Here is a 12,074-nt window from a genome sequence, read left to right on the forward strand (position 1 = left end):
ACAACTGTTAGGCCACAAATTCCTTACACTGCCACAACAGTATACAGCCTATTTTGCCAGTATATAGCTCTTGAAATGATTTTTAAACATGCGGAGGGAGGGGGGGACTTTTTATAGTCCTGAAGTAAATTATTAAATAAAGTGTAAAATAGGCCTCGATTCTGTCTTTCCAAAACCAGTGGATGAACCCAGACTCTTCTATTTTTACGTCTATTCTTTCTCCATATGAGCAAAGTTGCCAAAAATGTACTTCCTCTATGTCAATGTTCACTGGAAAACTAAAAAATTCTCTACAAAAATTTATGGCATTAAGCAGTAGTTGAAACGCCCATTCGCAGTGCTACTAATGAGCCACTAATGGCACTGCTAAGTGACCTTGTTTGAAGGAGCCCATAAAGAAAGGATTAAATGAACGAAAGAAAGAATTGAACGAATGGAAGAAAGAATTAAAGAAACGAAAAAGAAAAAATTAAAGGAATGAAAAAAAAAATTTTAAAAAGGAAAGAAAGAATTAAAGTAACAAAAGAAAAAGTTAAAGAAAGGAAAGAAGGAATTAAAGGAAAGAAAGAAGAAATAAAGCAACAAAAGAAAGAAATAAGATAGAATAATTAAAAAAAAAAAACAAATGAAAGAATTAAAGGAACGAAAGAAAGAATTAAAGAAATGAAATGAAAAATAATTAAAGCAACGAAATATAGAATTAAAGGAATGAAAGAAATAATTAAATAAACAAAAGAATGAATTTAAGGAATGAAAGAAAGAAAAAAAGAAAGAAAGAAAAAATACGGAAGAAAAGAAAAAAAAAGATACTAAAGATGAAAAGAAAGAAGAAAAAATAAACAAATAAATAAAAATTGAGGGAAGAAATGAAAAAAGGGAAAAAGAAAGATGATTTAAATCAGAGGAGGAGGAAAGTAAAAGTGTAGAAATAAATTAAAAAGAAAGGATGAAGTTGAGAAAGAAAATAAAAAGAAATAAAAAGCAAAGAGAGAAAAAAAATAAGAAAAAAAGACTATCTCATAAAAGCATAAATTCTCCAGAGAGTGAGCAAAGCGTGAATTTGAACACTGGAGCAAAGAAAAAATTAAAGGAATGAAAGAAAAGATTTTAAAAAGGAAAGAAAGAATTAAAGGAACAAAAGAAAAAGTTAAAGAAAGGAAAGAAGGAATTAAAGGAAAGAAAGAAGAAATAAAGCAACGAAAGAAAGAAATAAGATAGAATAATTAAAAAAAAAACAAATGAAAGAATTAAAGGAACGAAAGAAAGAATTAAAGAAATGAAATGAAAAATAATTAAAGCAACGAAATATAGAATTAAAGGAATGAAAGAAATAATTAAATAAACAAAAGAATGAATTTAAGGAATGAAAGAAAGAAAAAAAGAAAGAAAGAAAAAATACGGAAGAAAAGAAAAAAAAAAGATACTAAAGATGAAAAGAAAGAAGAAAAAATAAACAAATAAATAAAAATTGAGGGAAGAAATGAAAAAAGGGAAAAAGAAAGATGATTTAAATCAGAGGAGGAGGAAAGTAAAAGTGTAGAAATAAATTAAAAAGAAACAGTGAAGTTGAGAAAGAAAATAAAAAGCAAAGAGAGAAAGGAAAGAAAAAGAAGACTATCTCATAAAAGCAAAAATTCTCCAGAGAGTAAGCAAAGCGTGAATTTGAACACTGGAGCAACTAATGTTAATCAATGCTTAATCTACTTAGATTAAACATTTTTTATGTACGAGCTGGCTCTTACTGTCTTCATGTTGTGCCGCTCCAGCGATGAGCTGGTCTGACCAGGAGGCCTGTGGTGAGGTGTGGCATTGATGTAGTTCGGAGGGTCCAAGCTAGAGTCAGTGGGGTCCACCAGACCCCCATCACCTTTCCCGAACAAGCGCTCGGCAGCCGACCTGCTCAAAGTCCCACCGGCCCCTCGTGGGGGTTTGTTGGAGCGATCGATTCTTGGAGGTAGTTCTGGCGGTCCCTGACCTGGAGGAGATCTCGTCACGGGGGGTCCCATCCCCTGATGCTGGTGCGGGTGTGGAGGAGGGTAGTTTAAGTGCATGGTTGAGGAGGTGACAGGGGGCTCGTCGTGGTGGGGAGGGGGAGAAAACCCGTATTTACTGTCTCCTCCTTGCGACCGGCGTTTGTTACTTAAAGAAAGTGGCAGATTGTGGCTGTGCCCTCCGTGGTGATGGTGGTGGTTCAGGGGGTCTGATGGACCCAGTCCACCTGCTGAACCATTGTGGGTCTCGTAGTTCTGAAATTAAGAAACAATTTAAAATATTAGCAGTGCATGTCATAATTCCAATTGAAATAAAAGTCTATCAGCATAATGAAGCCCTGAATCTATTTTAATTTTACTTGCAATTCAGTAGATATTAATACGAGGGTAATTTTATAAATAATTCACAGTTTGACAGAACTGTGAAATGGATGATGCAACACCAATGAAAATTACGTCAGTTCCAGTTGAAGGATTGAGGAAGAAGCAAGTGTGTTCGTTTCGTTTATAACATATCTGTGTTTAGATAACGAGAGCTAGAAATGGAGCCTACACGTGTCTTGGGTACTGTGACAATTGACGATCAAAGATCGAATCTTTATGTGGCAAAGCCTCACAGAAATCCACAGCGGAGCAGAGTTTGTGGTGAGCGAATCTAATCTTGCTAATCAATTGTTGTACACTTGAAACAGGCCATTCTTGCTGAGTGTAGTTCCTTACAATTTGACGGGCAGATAAATTATCATATTGGTGCAATGAAAATCTTGTCTTCGTTTGTTAAGCGACCATTATTCACAAAATGAGAACTCAAAACGAAGAAAACAAATGATGATAGCACAACAAACGGCTTGGCCTGCTCAACTCTTAAGACCATAATGCTTAGTTCAACATAAACGATTGATTTTGCACTGTCTTACAAAAAATAAAAAATGTTTAATAAATGGTAAAAAATTAAATGTTACAGTACTTTCTTGGTCTACAAGGACTCTGAAATTTGTCTGTGAAATAAACTTCCAAGTGAAATCATTAGCTACTCGAATATAACCATTTAAATTTTGTGTCGTTTTTTTGGTCCACTGAGTATTTAGCAAAACACTCGGCAACCCTTTAACATCTGATGTTAAAACTGCTTTCAGGCAAGGGGATAGAATAATTTTTATAGAAACATTTAATGTGTGTTTGGTACCGGAAGTATAATCTATGTACAAATAAGTGGATGATTGTTTGTCAGATGACTCAGACAAGGCTTAGATCATGCAATTATGTTGAAATGCCACAATTTCTTAAACTGTTCTTATCTGTTCCTGTATTATCCTACTAATTTATTTTTCATGTTTCCATTCTTTTGCTATAAACGAATTTAATCTTTACATATACTTTCTTATTTTCGCCTGTAATAAATTTTAATTCCTAGGGTGACCAGAAGTCCTCTTTTATCTGGACATGTCCTCCCTTTTAGGACTTTGTCCGGATTCCAGGCGGATTTTAAAAAAATCAAGGAATGTCCTCCTTTTCATAACTTATATACCTGATATTTTGAAATTATCTCATTTGACGCCTTTCTCAAGTTATAATTTGCCTGTAGGTGGCAGCAGCATTGACAGAACGATCATAACTCTCTTTGCTCCTATTTGTTATAGACATTGCTTTCATCAACTGTAAAATCATTTTGTATTATTAAGTTTTATCATAAGTATCCTGTAATAAAATAGATATTGACGTAATTTTAAGTATAACATAGGCCTAAGCCTAAATCTAAACAGATATTTTCTGTCCTCTTTAATAATTACAGTTCCCTTGGCTTTCGTATGTAGCTAATTGTAAAATCATTATTATTACATTTTTTCATAATTGTTTCGTAATAAAATAGATATTAATATATATTTAAGTGTGATATAAGCCTAAATCTCTAGTGTACATATTTTGTAGTAAAATAGATATTGACATACTGTACTCCAACCATGAGAAAGTCTCTGCGGAATGAGACGGAGCGGGGTAATGCTGTGAATGAATGTTGATGTCATAAGATGTCACAAGGTCACACACGTGGGTACTCGTATCTCTATTGGCTAGCTCTCACACCACAAACCATAACATTGATACACACTTATTTATACTACCCTAGTTACAAAATTAGACCATGGTTAATCTCCTGGGGTGTTATTCATAGACATTTCACAGCACGCGCTACGAGCGTACTAAGCTAGCCCCGGCTATCCACTGGTTACTTGTACAGAACTCAAATCATATCCTATCGCTAAAACTGGTTTATGAATACGAAAAACGCTTATCATCCACCGGAAGCCCGCACTTAAAATGTCTATGAATACGGCCCCTGGTCTTTTAATCCCTCCATACAGGAAATAACATATGCAGGAGAGCGCATGGTTTTTAAACTGACGTTATAACGGTAATATTATCTATCTACTTCGCTCCAATAGATGACGCAATAGTAAGCAGAATAAGTCTAAATCTAAATACATATTTTTGTCCTCTTTTTTCGAACAATGTCCTCCTTTTCGAAGCTTTGTGTCCTCTTTTTTATCGATCTGAATCTGGTCACGCTATCAATTTCTAAATATCATAGTCGTAATGATCAAATCATTCATAACGTCTTAATATGTATTTAGCAAAAGACGTGGCAACTACATGTCAGAACTGCTTTCAAGCAGGAGAATAGGGCAAGGACATTAAGGCTTGTCCCGAAGTATAAATGTTTGCTTCTCGTGCACTTTTATCATTTTTAAAACAAAATGGCATACTATAAAAATTCAATAACAAACGAGAATGTTTCATACATGAAATTAAAAATAAGTGAACTCACCTGCTTGTAAGGATTGTTGGGCGAGTAGGGTGGGGGTGCACTGTAACCAGGCACCCCTCCATCCTCCTGTGTTGCAATGCTGGGATCAGACGAGCTCTTCACAAGACGAGGGGGCCCGGGTCCAGGCCCCGGTGGGGGAGCAGTGGACCCAGGGGGGACAGCACAGCGGGGCTCTGGGGACAGGTCCAGGTCCGACTCTGGAGATGAGGCGTAGGAAAGGCGCGAGGTCATTGGGAACAGGAAGTCGTCAGACAGAGCCTCGTCCGGCTGCAGAACACAACGGGCAGAGGTTAGACGACGACCAACAACACAGCGACAACACGTGCAAGTCAGTGCAGGCAACACAACAAATATCACACAGTTGCACAATGGATTAACGGATTTTTTCTTTAAGCAAAATAATAAAGCATATAGGAACAGCCAAGCTGAAGGTATTGATATGTGCCCCAGTGAACAACCTTAGCTATTTCGGTTCTACCGATTTCTGATGTTACTCGAAGAGTTAAGGGAATAGAAGTTAAAATTCTGAAAAATCGTTTTAAATAGGTCATTCAAGACGACGTGTTTGATTGGACTTCTACATTTCTGATGAAATACAAACATTTCAAAAGTTGGACTATCAAAATCTTCTACGTAAAAAGGATCGGAATGGAGAGAGAAGGAGATATCATCATTATCATCATCATTGGTGCTATACCCTGGAGAAAACTCTGGTCTCCCTTAGCAGTCATCACCATCTATCTCTATTTTCTGTTCCAGTCTTCCAATTCCCAAATCTCGCATCCTCTATATACTATCAATTAATTGTAGATTAGGTCGACCTCATCCTCTTTGGTCACCAGGACTTGTATAAATTATTTTCTTATATGGTTCATTCGCATTTATTTATTTATTTACAGGACTGACACCCTTAGTCTGTTGGTTTTAGTTAAGTTTATTATATAGGGTTCTTCTAGGAGATTGAACAATTCTCAGGGCCGCGTATTTATGGAGATCGCGAAAATCATGACATAATAGATATAGAATAAATTTTTACTAATCTTTACGAATTAAGTGATTCTGATTAATAACATGCGGATAAAATAATCGCGACAAATCGCGAAATAGAGTCCTAATAGCGAAATATGAACACATTCGCGAATTATTACTATTGCATCGTTTTATAGCGAATTTCATATTCTGAATTTTATTATATTTTTGTCATTTGAATTTGTTATATATCCAAGTAGGCTACATTACATGGTATTCCAGGTGTTCTGATTACATTAGTGAACTCAAAAGACGGAGAATTCAACATTTCACTAATAATTTCAAAGTGTTAGTTTGAGGGTTGCAAATTTTTTTCGTTTCTAATGAATGTGTGTTAAATACAGTCTCAATCCAACAAATATTGTCTGTTGGCCATACCGCACTTTTACCAGAATCCAACGAACCTTTAATGTTAATTATTTGGAAAGTAATATTCATATTGAGTTAATACTCCAATTCTAAAATAATGATATTTTCCAAAATTTCCATTAATCTCCAACAATCTCCGCTGACACCAGTATTAAAAACACAAATGGTAAAATTAATCTCCATAAATACCTGCCCTGATAATTCTCTATTGTGTCTCTTTCTCCAAGATCCTTTTCGAGGACCAGTTACATATTCTATAAAAGATATTTCTTTCGATTATTATGTAATCTTCTTCCATCATTCTTTGTTATTGTCCAAGACTCTGGTGCATATGTTAAAGTTGGCCTCACAAATTTTTTGTACAAAATAATTTTAGTTTTCCTAGAGAAGAGTGTAGAATTAAATTGATTTTTAATCCAAAGTAAACTCTATTAGCGGTCATCAGTCTATTTGTAACTTTCTCGGACATGCTACTGACATTAGTGAGATCCGAAACATGCAAAAATTGTTGACTTCGTGAAACTTGATTGAATTGAATTGAGACAACACATCCGGACTCAAGTCATGATTCAATATAACCCTTTTCTAAGAGTGAATTGGCTAGTCTCTTAAGGGGACACTACTGAGTGTTCGTCAATTTTGGTCAATGTTAAAAGTTAATTTTTTTTTTTTTTTTACTGATGAACTGTATTGAGTAGGAACAAACCCATGCACCATTTCCTGGTTGAGTGTTAGAGAAGGCCGTATGGCCTTAACTCTGTCAGGTTAAATAAATCATTATTATTATTATTATTATTATTATTATTATTATTATTATTTCATTGCAGGTAGTCTTAGCATCATTTTAAAAGTTTAAGAAACAAATTATCTTTATATGACACCCAGATATTTGTTTACTAAAATTATAAACACTTTTTTATATTTCATTTTTTTCCGAGTACATTTTTCAACATGAAATTTTGAAAATAATAATTGTGCACATGTAACTCATCAACATCTATTCGATTTTAAAATTTCAAAAACTTACAATCAAAATTGTGAAGATTAGAAATCTCAGTAGCGTGTCCCCTTAAATTGAGACAACTCATCCTGTCTGAGGTATTTCCGTGGTTTTCCTAAGACACTACATATCGGGATGAGCTCTAAAAGAAATGGGCCATGGACCTACATGCCATTCCCTATAAAGTTACTGAAAATTTGCGAATTAAATTCTCCACATAAATTCTCTGGCTCAGCTTCCATATGCTATCCGTTACACGAGTGAGGTTACTCGTCTCTACTCACATTACGAAAGGACGGAGAACCTTTCAATTTGCAGACTCAGAACTCATGGCATTTCTTCCGGTGACCTTGCCTTGCCTTAGCCATCGAATATCACACCTGTTACACGAGTGAGTTTTCTCGACTCCATTTGCACTGCTAAAGGACATGGTTCTTTCAATGTCCAGGCTTACACCTTCCGCCATTTCTTTCTCCGTCCTGCAGTCAGTTTTTCGAGCGCATCCACCTCCTCCCCTGTATATGGTACCTAAGAGGTTACGTCCATTTTCGATTTCCCCTTCAAAATTTTCTAGAGCAGAGTAGTATAACCTGGAGTGAGACAAGTGGCCAAGAGGCTTGGAGCTCACATACTCAGTTTCTCTCAGCCTCGAACTCGTTTTCGCGTACCTTTTAAATTTCTCCTCCCATTTCTCCTTCCAATTCGGCGATTTTTTAAATGTAATTTCCTAAATAAATATGCAATGTGGTCACTATTTAACAGTGTTCATGAACACATTTCATGAAGGCTTCTTTAATTAGATATGTAAGCTACTATTAAGCAAAATGGACATGTAGCAGGTAATCAGCTCGATGATGATAGATTATAGCTTGACGCCAGAAGCAAAAACAGCGAGACACGTCCTTTTATTTTCTATACATATTTACTAAAAAGTTCCAAAGTTTTGGATTGAAGGAAATGCTATTTTGGACATACTTACATTTCGAAAAATTGGCCTTATTTTATTTGGGGGAAGGGAGAGCGAAGAACCAGAGTCTATGGGAGGGAAAGGTAGGACATTGTCCTTCATTTTCGATACACTTTCACCAAAACATTCCCAAACAAATCTGTGACAACAATGTAACAACCTCTACTTATTTGACGGATTATACCTTATTAAACACTATGATTGATGTTCTAGCTGATATGGACATCTATTGTCAGGCAGTACATCTCGCACGACGATATGTGTCAGAGAAAGAACAGTTGTTTGTATACATCTGAAGTCTGATTAGGGTAATACATTACTAGTCAGCAATCTATGCAATGGAGGAGGAAAATAACTCGCTAACCAACCCCATTATCTCCTGACTTAGTTGCCTCATGAGTGATGTCTTGTTGGTATCACTTATGAGGTTCAAATTTGTATTCGGACAGTTGACTAAACAACAAACACTATAAAACTTTAATAGCTTTAGTGTTCAAACAATAATTTTAGTCTTTGTTTCTGCGTCCCGAGTCTGAGAAATTTTTCTCTATCTTCTGTTGTTTCACGAGTGGAAAGAGGTAGAAAACCAAGGTAATTTCCTAGAAGACGGGCAAAATCCAACATGGCTGACGAAAACTACCAAAACGTTCTGCCAACTATGAAGTTCAAATGTCACCAAACATTACAAAATCAAAGATGGAAAATTAAACATATATTCATATTTTTAAGAAAGAAAAAGCCTTTCAAAAAATGAAAATATGTTTAATTTTTCATCTTTGATTTTTATGGTGTTTGGTGGCATTTGAACTTCATAGTTGGTAGTACTTTTCTGGCAGTTTTCGCCCGCACTTTACCCCCACAAATCACTAAAACACAAAACAAAACAATATTTTATCACCTAATCAAACAAAATTCAATCCTCATTGACGTCTTCAAAGACAACCACTTCACTTGCATTATGCCACAGGCTTCAAGGCAATCTGAACTTAAAGCATGCAGCCAACAAAGAACTAAACCACCACTTTGTCGTACAGTTAAGTTCACATAACTAAACCATGTATTTACACAAAATGAAATTCTCTTTGAACTCTTATTACACCTTAACTTGTATGGAGAATTCAATGAACAATTCCTTGGAATCACAGGAACAGTTTTCTCGTCAACAATCGATACAATTTTTATTCACCAGCGAAAGAACTGAACCAAAATCGACATAAAATGTAATACTCTGTTCTATGTTCACACATCTTTCACAAATATCATAAAATGACAAACTTTCAATAGGTTTACCCATCAGACACAATTTAACACCACTCACGTCAAACAACCAAGAACAACTTACTGACGTCATTATCCATTCAAAATTAACGAAAATTCTAGAACACATGATGACAACTATAACCACTGAAATCGAAGGAAAATCATAAAATGACAAACTTCCAATAGCTTTAGCCAGCAAAACAGCATAACACCACTCACTTCAAACAACCAAGAACAATTAACAACGTCATTACCCATTCAAAATTAACGAAAATTCTAGAACAAATGACAACTATAACCAATCAAATTGAAACATCATCAATGCGACACCTCGTATAAAAACCTAGAACTAACATATAAAAGTCACTAAAAATCACTAACATTTAACTCTAAAATAAAAAAGTTGGTAATACTTAGTACATCCAACCAGGTGCCCGTCTTCTATGAAATTACCAAAACCAATTATCTATATTTCATCAGCAATTGAAATATCCAATCTATAACCTTCTTGAAGAGATCTAGTCACTTTCAAGATAAGAATTTGAGCGTGAACATATCATTTTACAAATTTGGATAACACGAAGAGAACAGAATCCAGCCAACAATAAACAGTAATTTAATTATGCAATTTACATCATAAAATGATAGTCGTAATTATTATAACATTTTTTTTTTCTTCCCACGACTAGGCAAGACAATTAATGTCAATATTGAAATATTAAATGACTCGTTTCGTCTTGATTCTTCATTGTTCTATATACACTTTTAACACTTACAATAATCTAGACTTTGAAAAATGAAGAATATCACTTCGAAACTAGTCAGCCAGGGTAATTTCCTCGTATTAACACAGTGAAGAGTTATAAAGTTAATCAGTGATTATTGTAAGTATTAAAAGTGTATATAGTAGAGATGGGATAAACTGTTCTTTTTAAGAAACAGTTTCGACCGTAACTGTTTCAATGAATGAAGCTGTTCCAAAATAACAGTTTCAAAGATACAGTTTCATAAGAATATGTTTACAACATCAGTGCCAACTGTTCCAAGTGTTCCAACTGTTTCAACCTCTCATCTGCTTCAGGAACATGTTTCAAAGCCATTGAATCGTCTTTAAATCAGCTGTTCAGTGTATTATGACGACGAAAGTTAAAGGTACAGTAAATAGCTACAATCAAAATCAATCGATTTTAGTAAAAATAGTAAAATAGTTTAATAGCGATGACATTAGCCAATGATATTTTTTGCGGTATATTAATAATTAACACTGTGTTAGGGCACCATTAACATATTCTCCATCAATGGACAGCTAATAATTAATATCAGATTTATTAGGGAATTTGATTCGTACAATTAAATTGCGCAATCCTACATAGGTTACTGTTGCACGAAGGCCATGGGGAACATGGATAATATTATATCTACTTTCGATTGGAGGTCAATGATAGCGCTACATCTGCCCTTTGCAGACAGCAAAGAAGAGGAAAACTGTTTAGAAATTGAACTGTTTATCTCTTGGAACCATGTGGAACGTTGGAGCAGTGTAAGACTCTTTGGAACAGGTTATATCACGAAACTGTTTCGATACGAAACAGTTTCAATTGTGAAACAGTTTCAAATAAACTGTTCCAGTTTTTTACCCATCTCTAGTATATAACCAATGAAGAATTGAAATATTTACAAATATTTCTTTACACAGTGCTAACCACATAGCTGATTTACAAGAAAATAGCACATTTTACTTATGGCTATTCACTGGTGCCAGTTCGCAACAATTTTAAAGACACAGTCATCATTTGGAATTTAGAAAAAGAATATTTTTCTTCTGTTTTATTAAGATCTACGTCACAAATTCACTGATGTCATTTTAAGTATCATAATTGAAAACCCAAATTTTTTATGTCTTACTTTAACACTTATGTATCTAGGCGCATATTAAAAACTGATATATATTGTATTGTATTATCTCTTACATTTCAAGTCACATGATCGTCTTAAATTGCTGAAGACGACTTATACATTAAACTCATAATATACAACTATTTACAACAAAGCTGGAAAATGCCGTAAGAGGTACCGCATCATGAAAAACAATTCCAGTGCCCAAAGATCCAAAAAATTGGGGGCGAGGGATGCCAAATATTAAAGATACAGCTAATGAATGTAACAAAGTATTCAAGACACATAACATCTGCAAAGAAAAGTAGTGTAAGAACAGAGAAGTGTTCCTTGCCCTCTCCAAAGAATATATTACAGTGAACCTCATTCTTTACAAGCACAGAAAGGAGTAACACTATTTACATTTATCTGGAACTTTTAAAGCATTGCCACAATATGTGTAATGTTACTTAAATAATAACAAAAAACAAAAACATTTATTAAACAAAATGAATATAATATCGAAATTTTAATATCTGTTACATTAATGGCTAGGGATATTCAGAATAGAAATAAATATAACAACTCTTAAATGAAAATAATGGAATATTGGGAAATTAAACAATCTAAATTAATTATGAAAATTTTATAATTCATTTATTTCTAACAAACTTCACTGCATGTCCTTTCAATATCAAATTTTTAAGACTGTAAATCAACAAAATTTTACACAAACCCTCTTCTTCACAATTAATACTT

At 34.4% G+C, this 12,074-nt stretch overlaps 1 protein-coding gene across 8 annotated transcripts in view; it reads right to left on the minus strand.

Annotated features, from left to right (window-relative positions):
* The window catches only part of pyd (zonula occludens-like protein polychaetoid), a 793,103-nt gene that overhangs the window by 41,579 nt on the left and 739,450 nt on the right, over positions 1–12,074 (minus strand). For all 8 annotated transcript variants that reach the window (XM_069832498.1, XM_069832496.1, XM_069832497.1 and 5 more), the window contains 2 exons: positions 4,816–5,082; positions 1,743–2,246 (listed from right to left, as the gene is read on the minus strand). In XM_069832498.1, coding sequence (XP_069688599.1) covers positions 1,743–2,246; positions 4,816–5,082 — 771 coding nt within the window. The remainder of the gene's footprint in view (positions 1–1,742; positions 2,247–4,815; positions 5,083–12,074) is intronic.

Source organism: Periplaneta americana, chromosome 8, assembly GCF_040183065.1.
Source record: "Periplaneta americana isolate PAMFEO1 chromosome 8, P.americana_PAMFEO1_priV1, whole genome shotgun sequence".
NCBI classification, from domain to species: Eukaryota; Metazoa; Arthropoda; class Insecta; order Blattodea; family Blattidae; genus Periplaneta; species Periplaneta americana.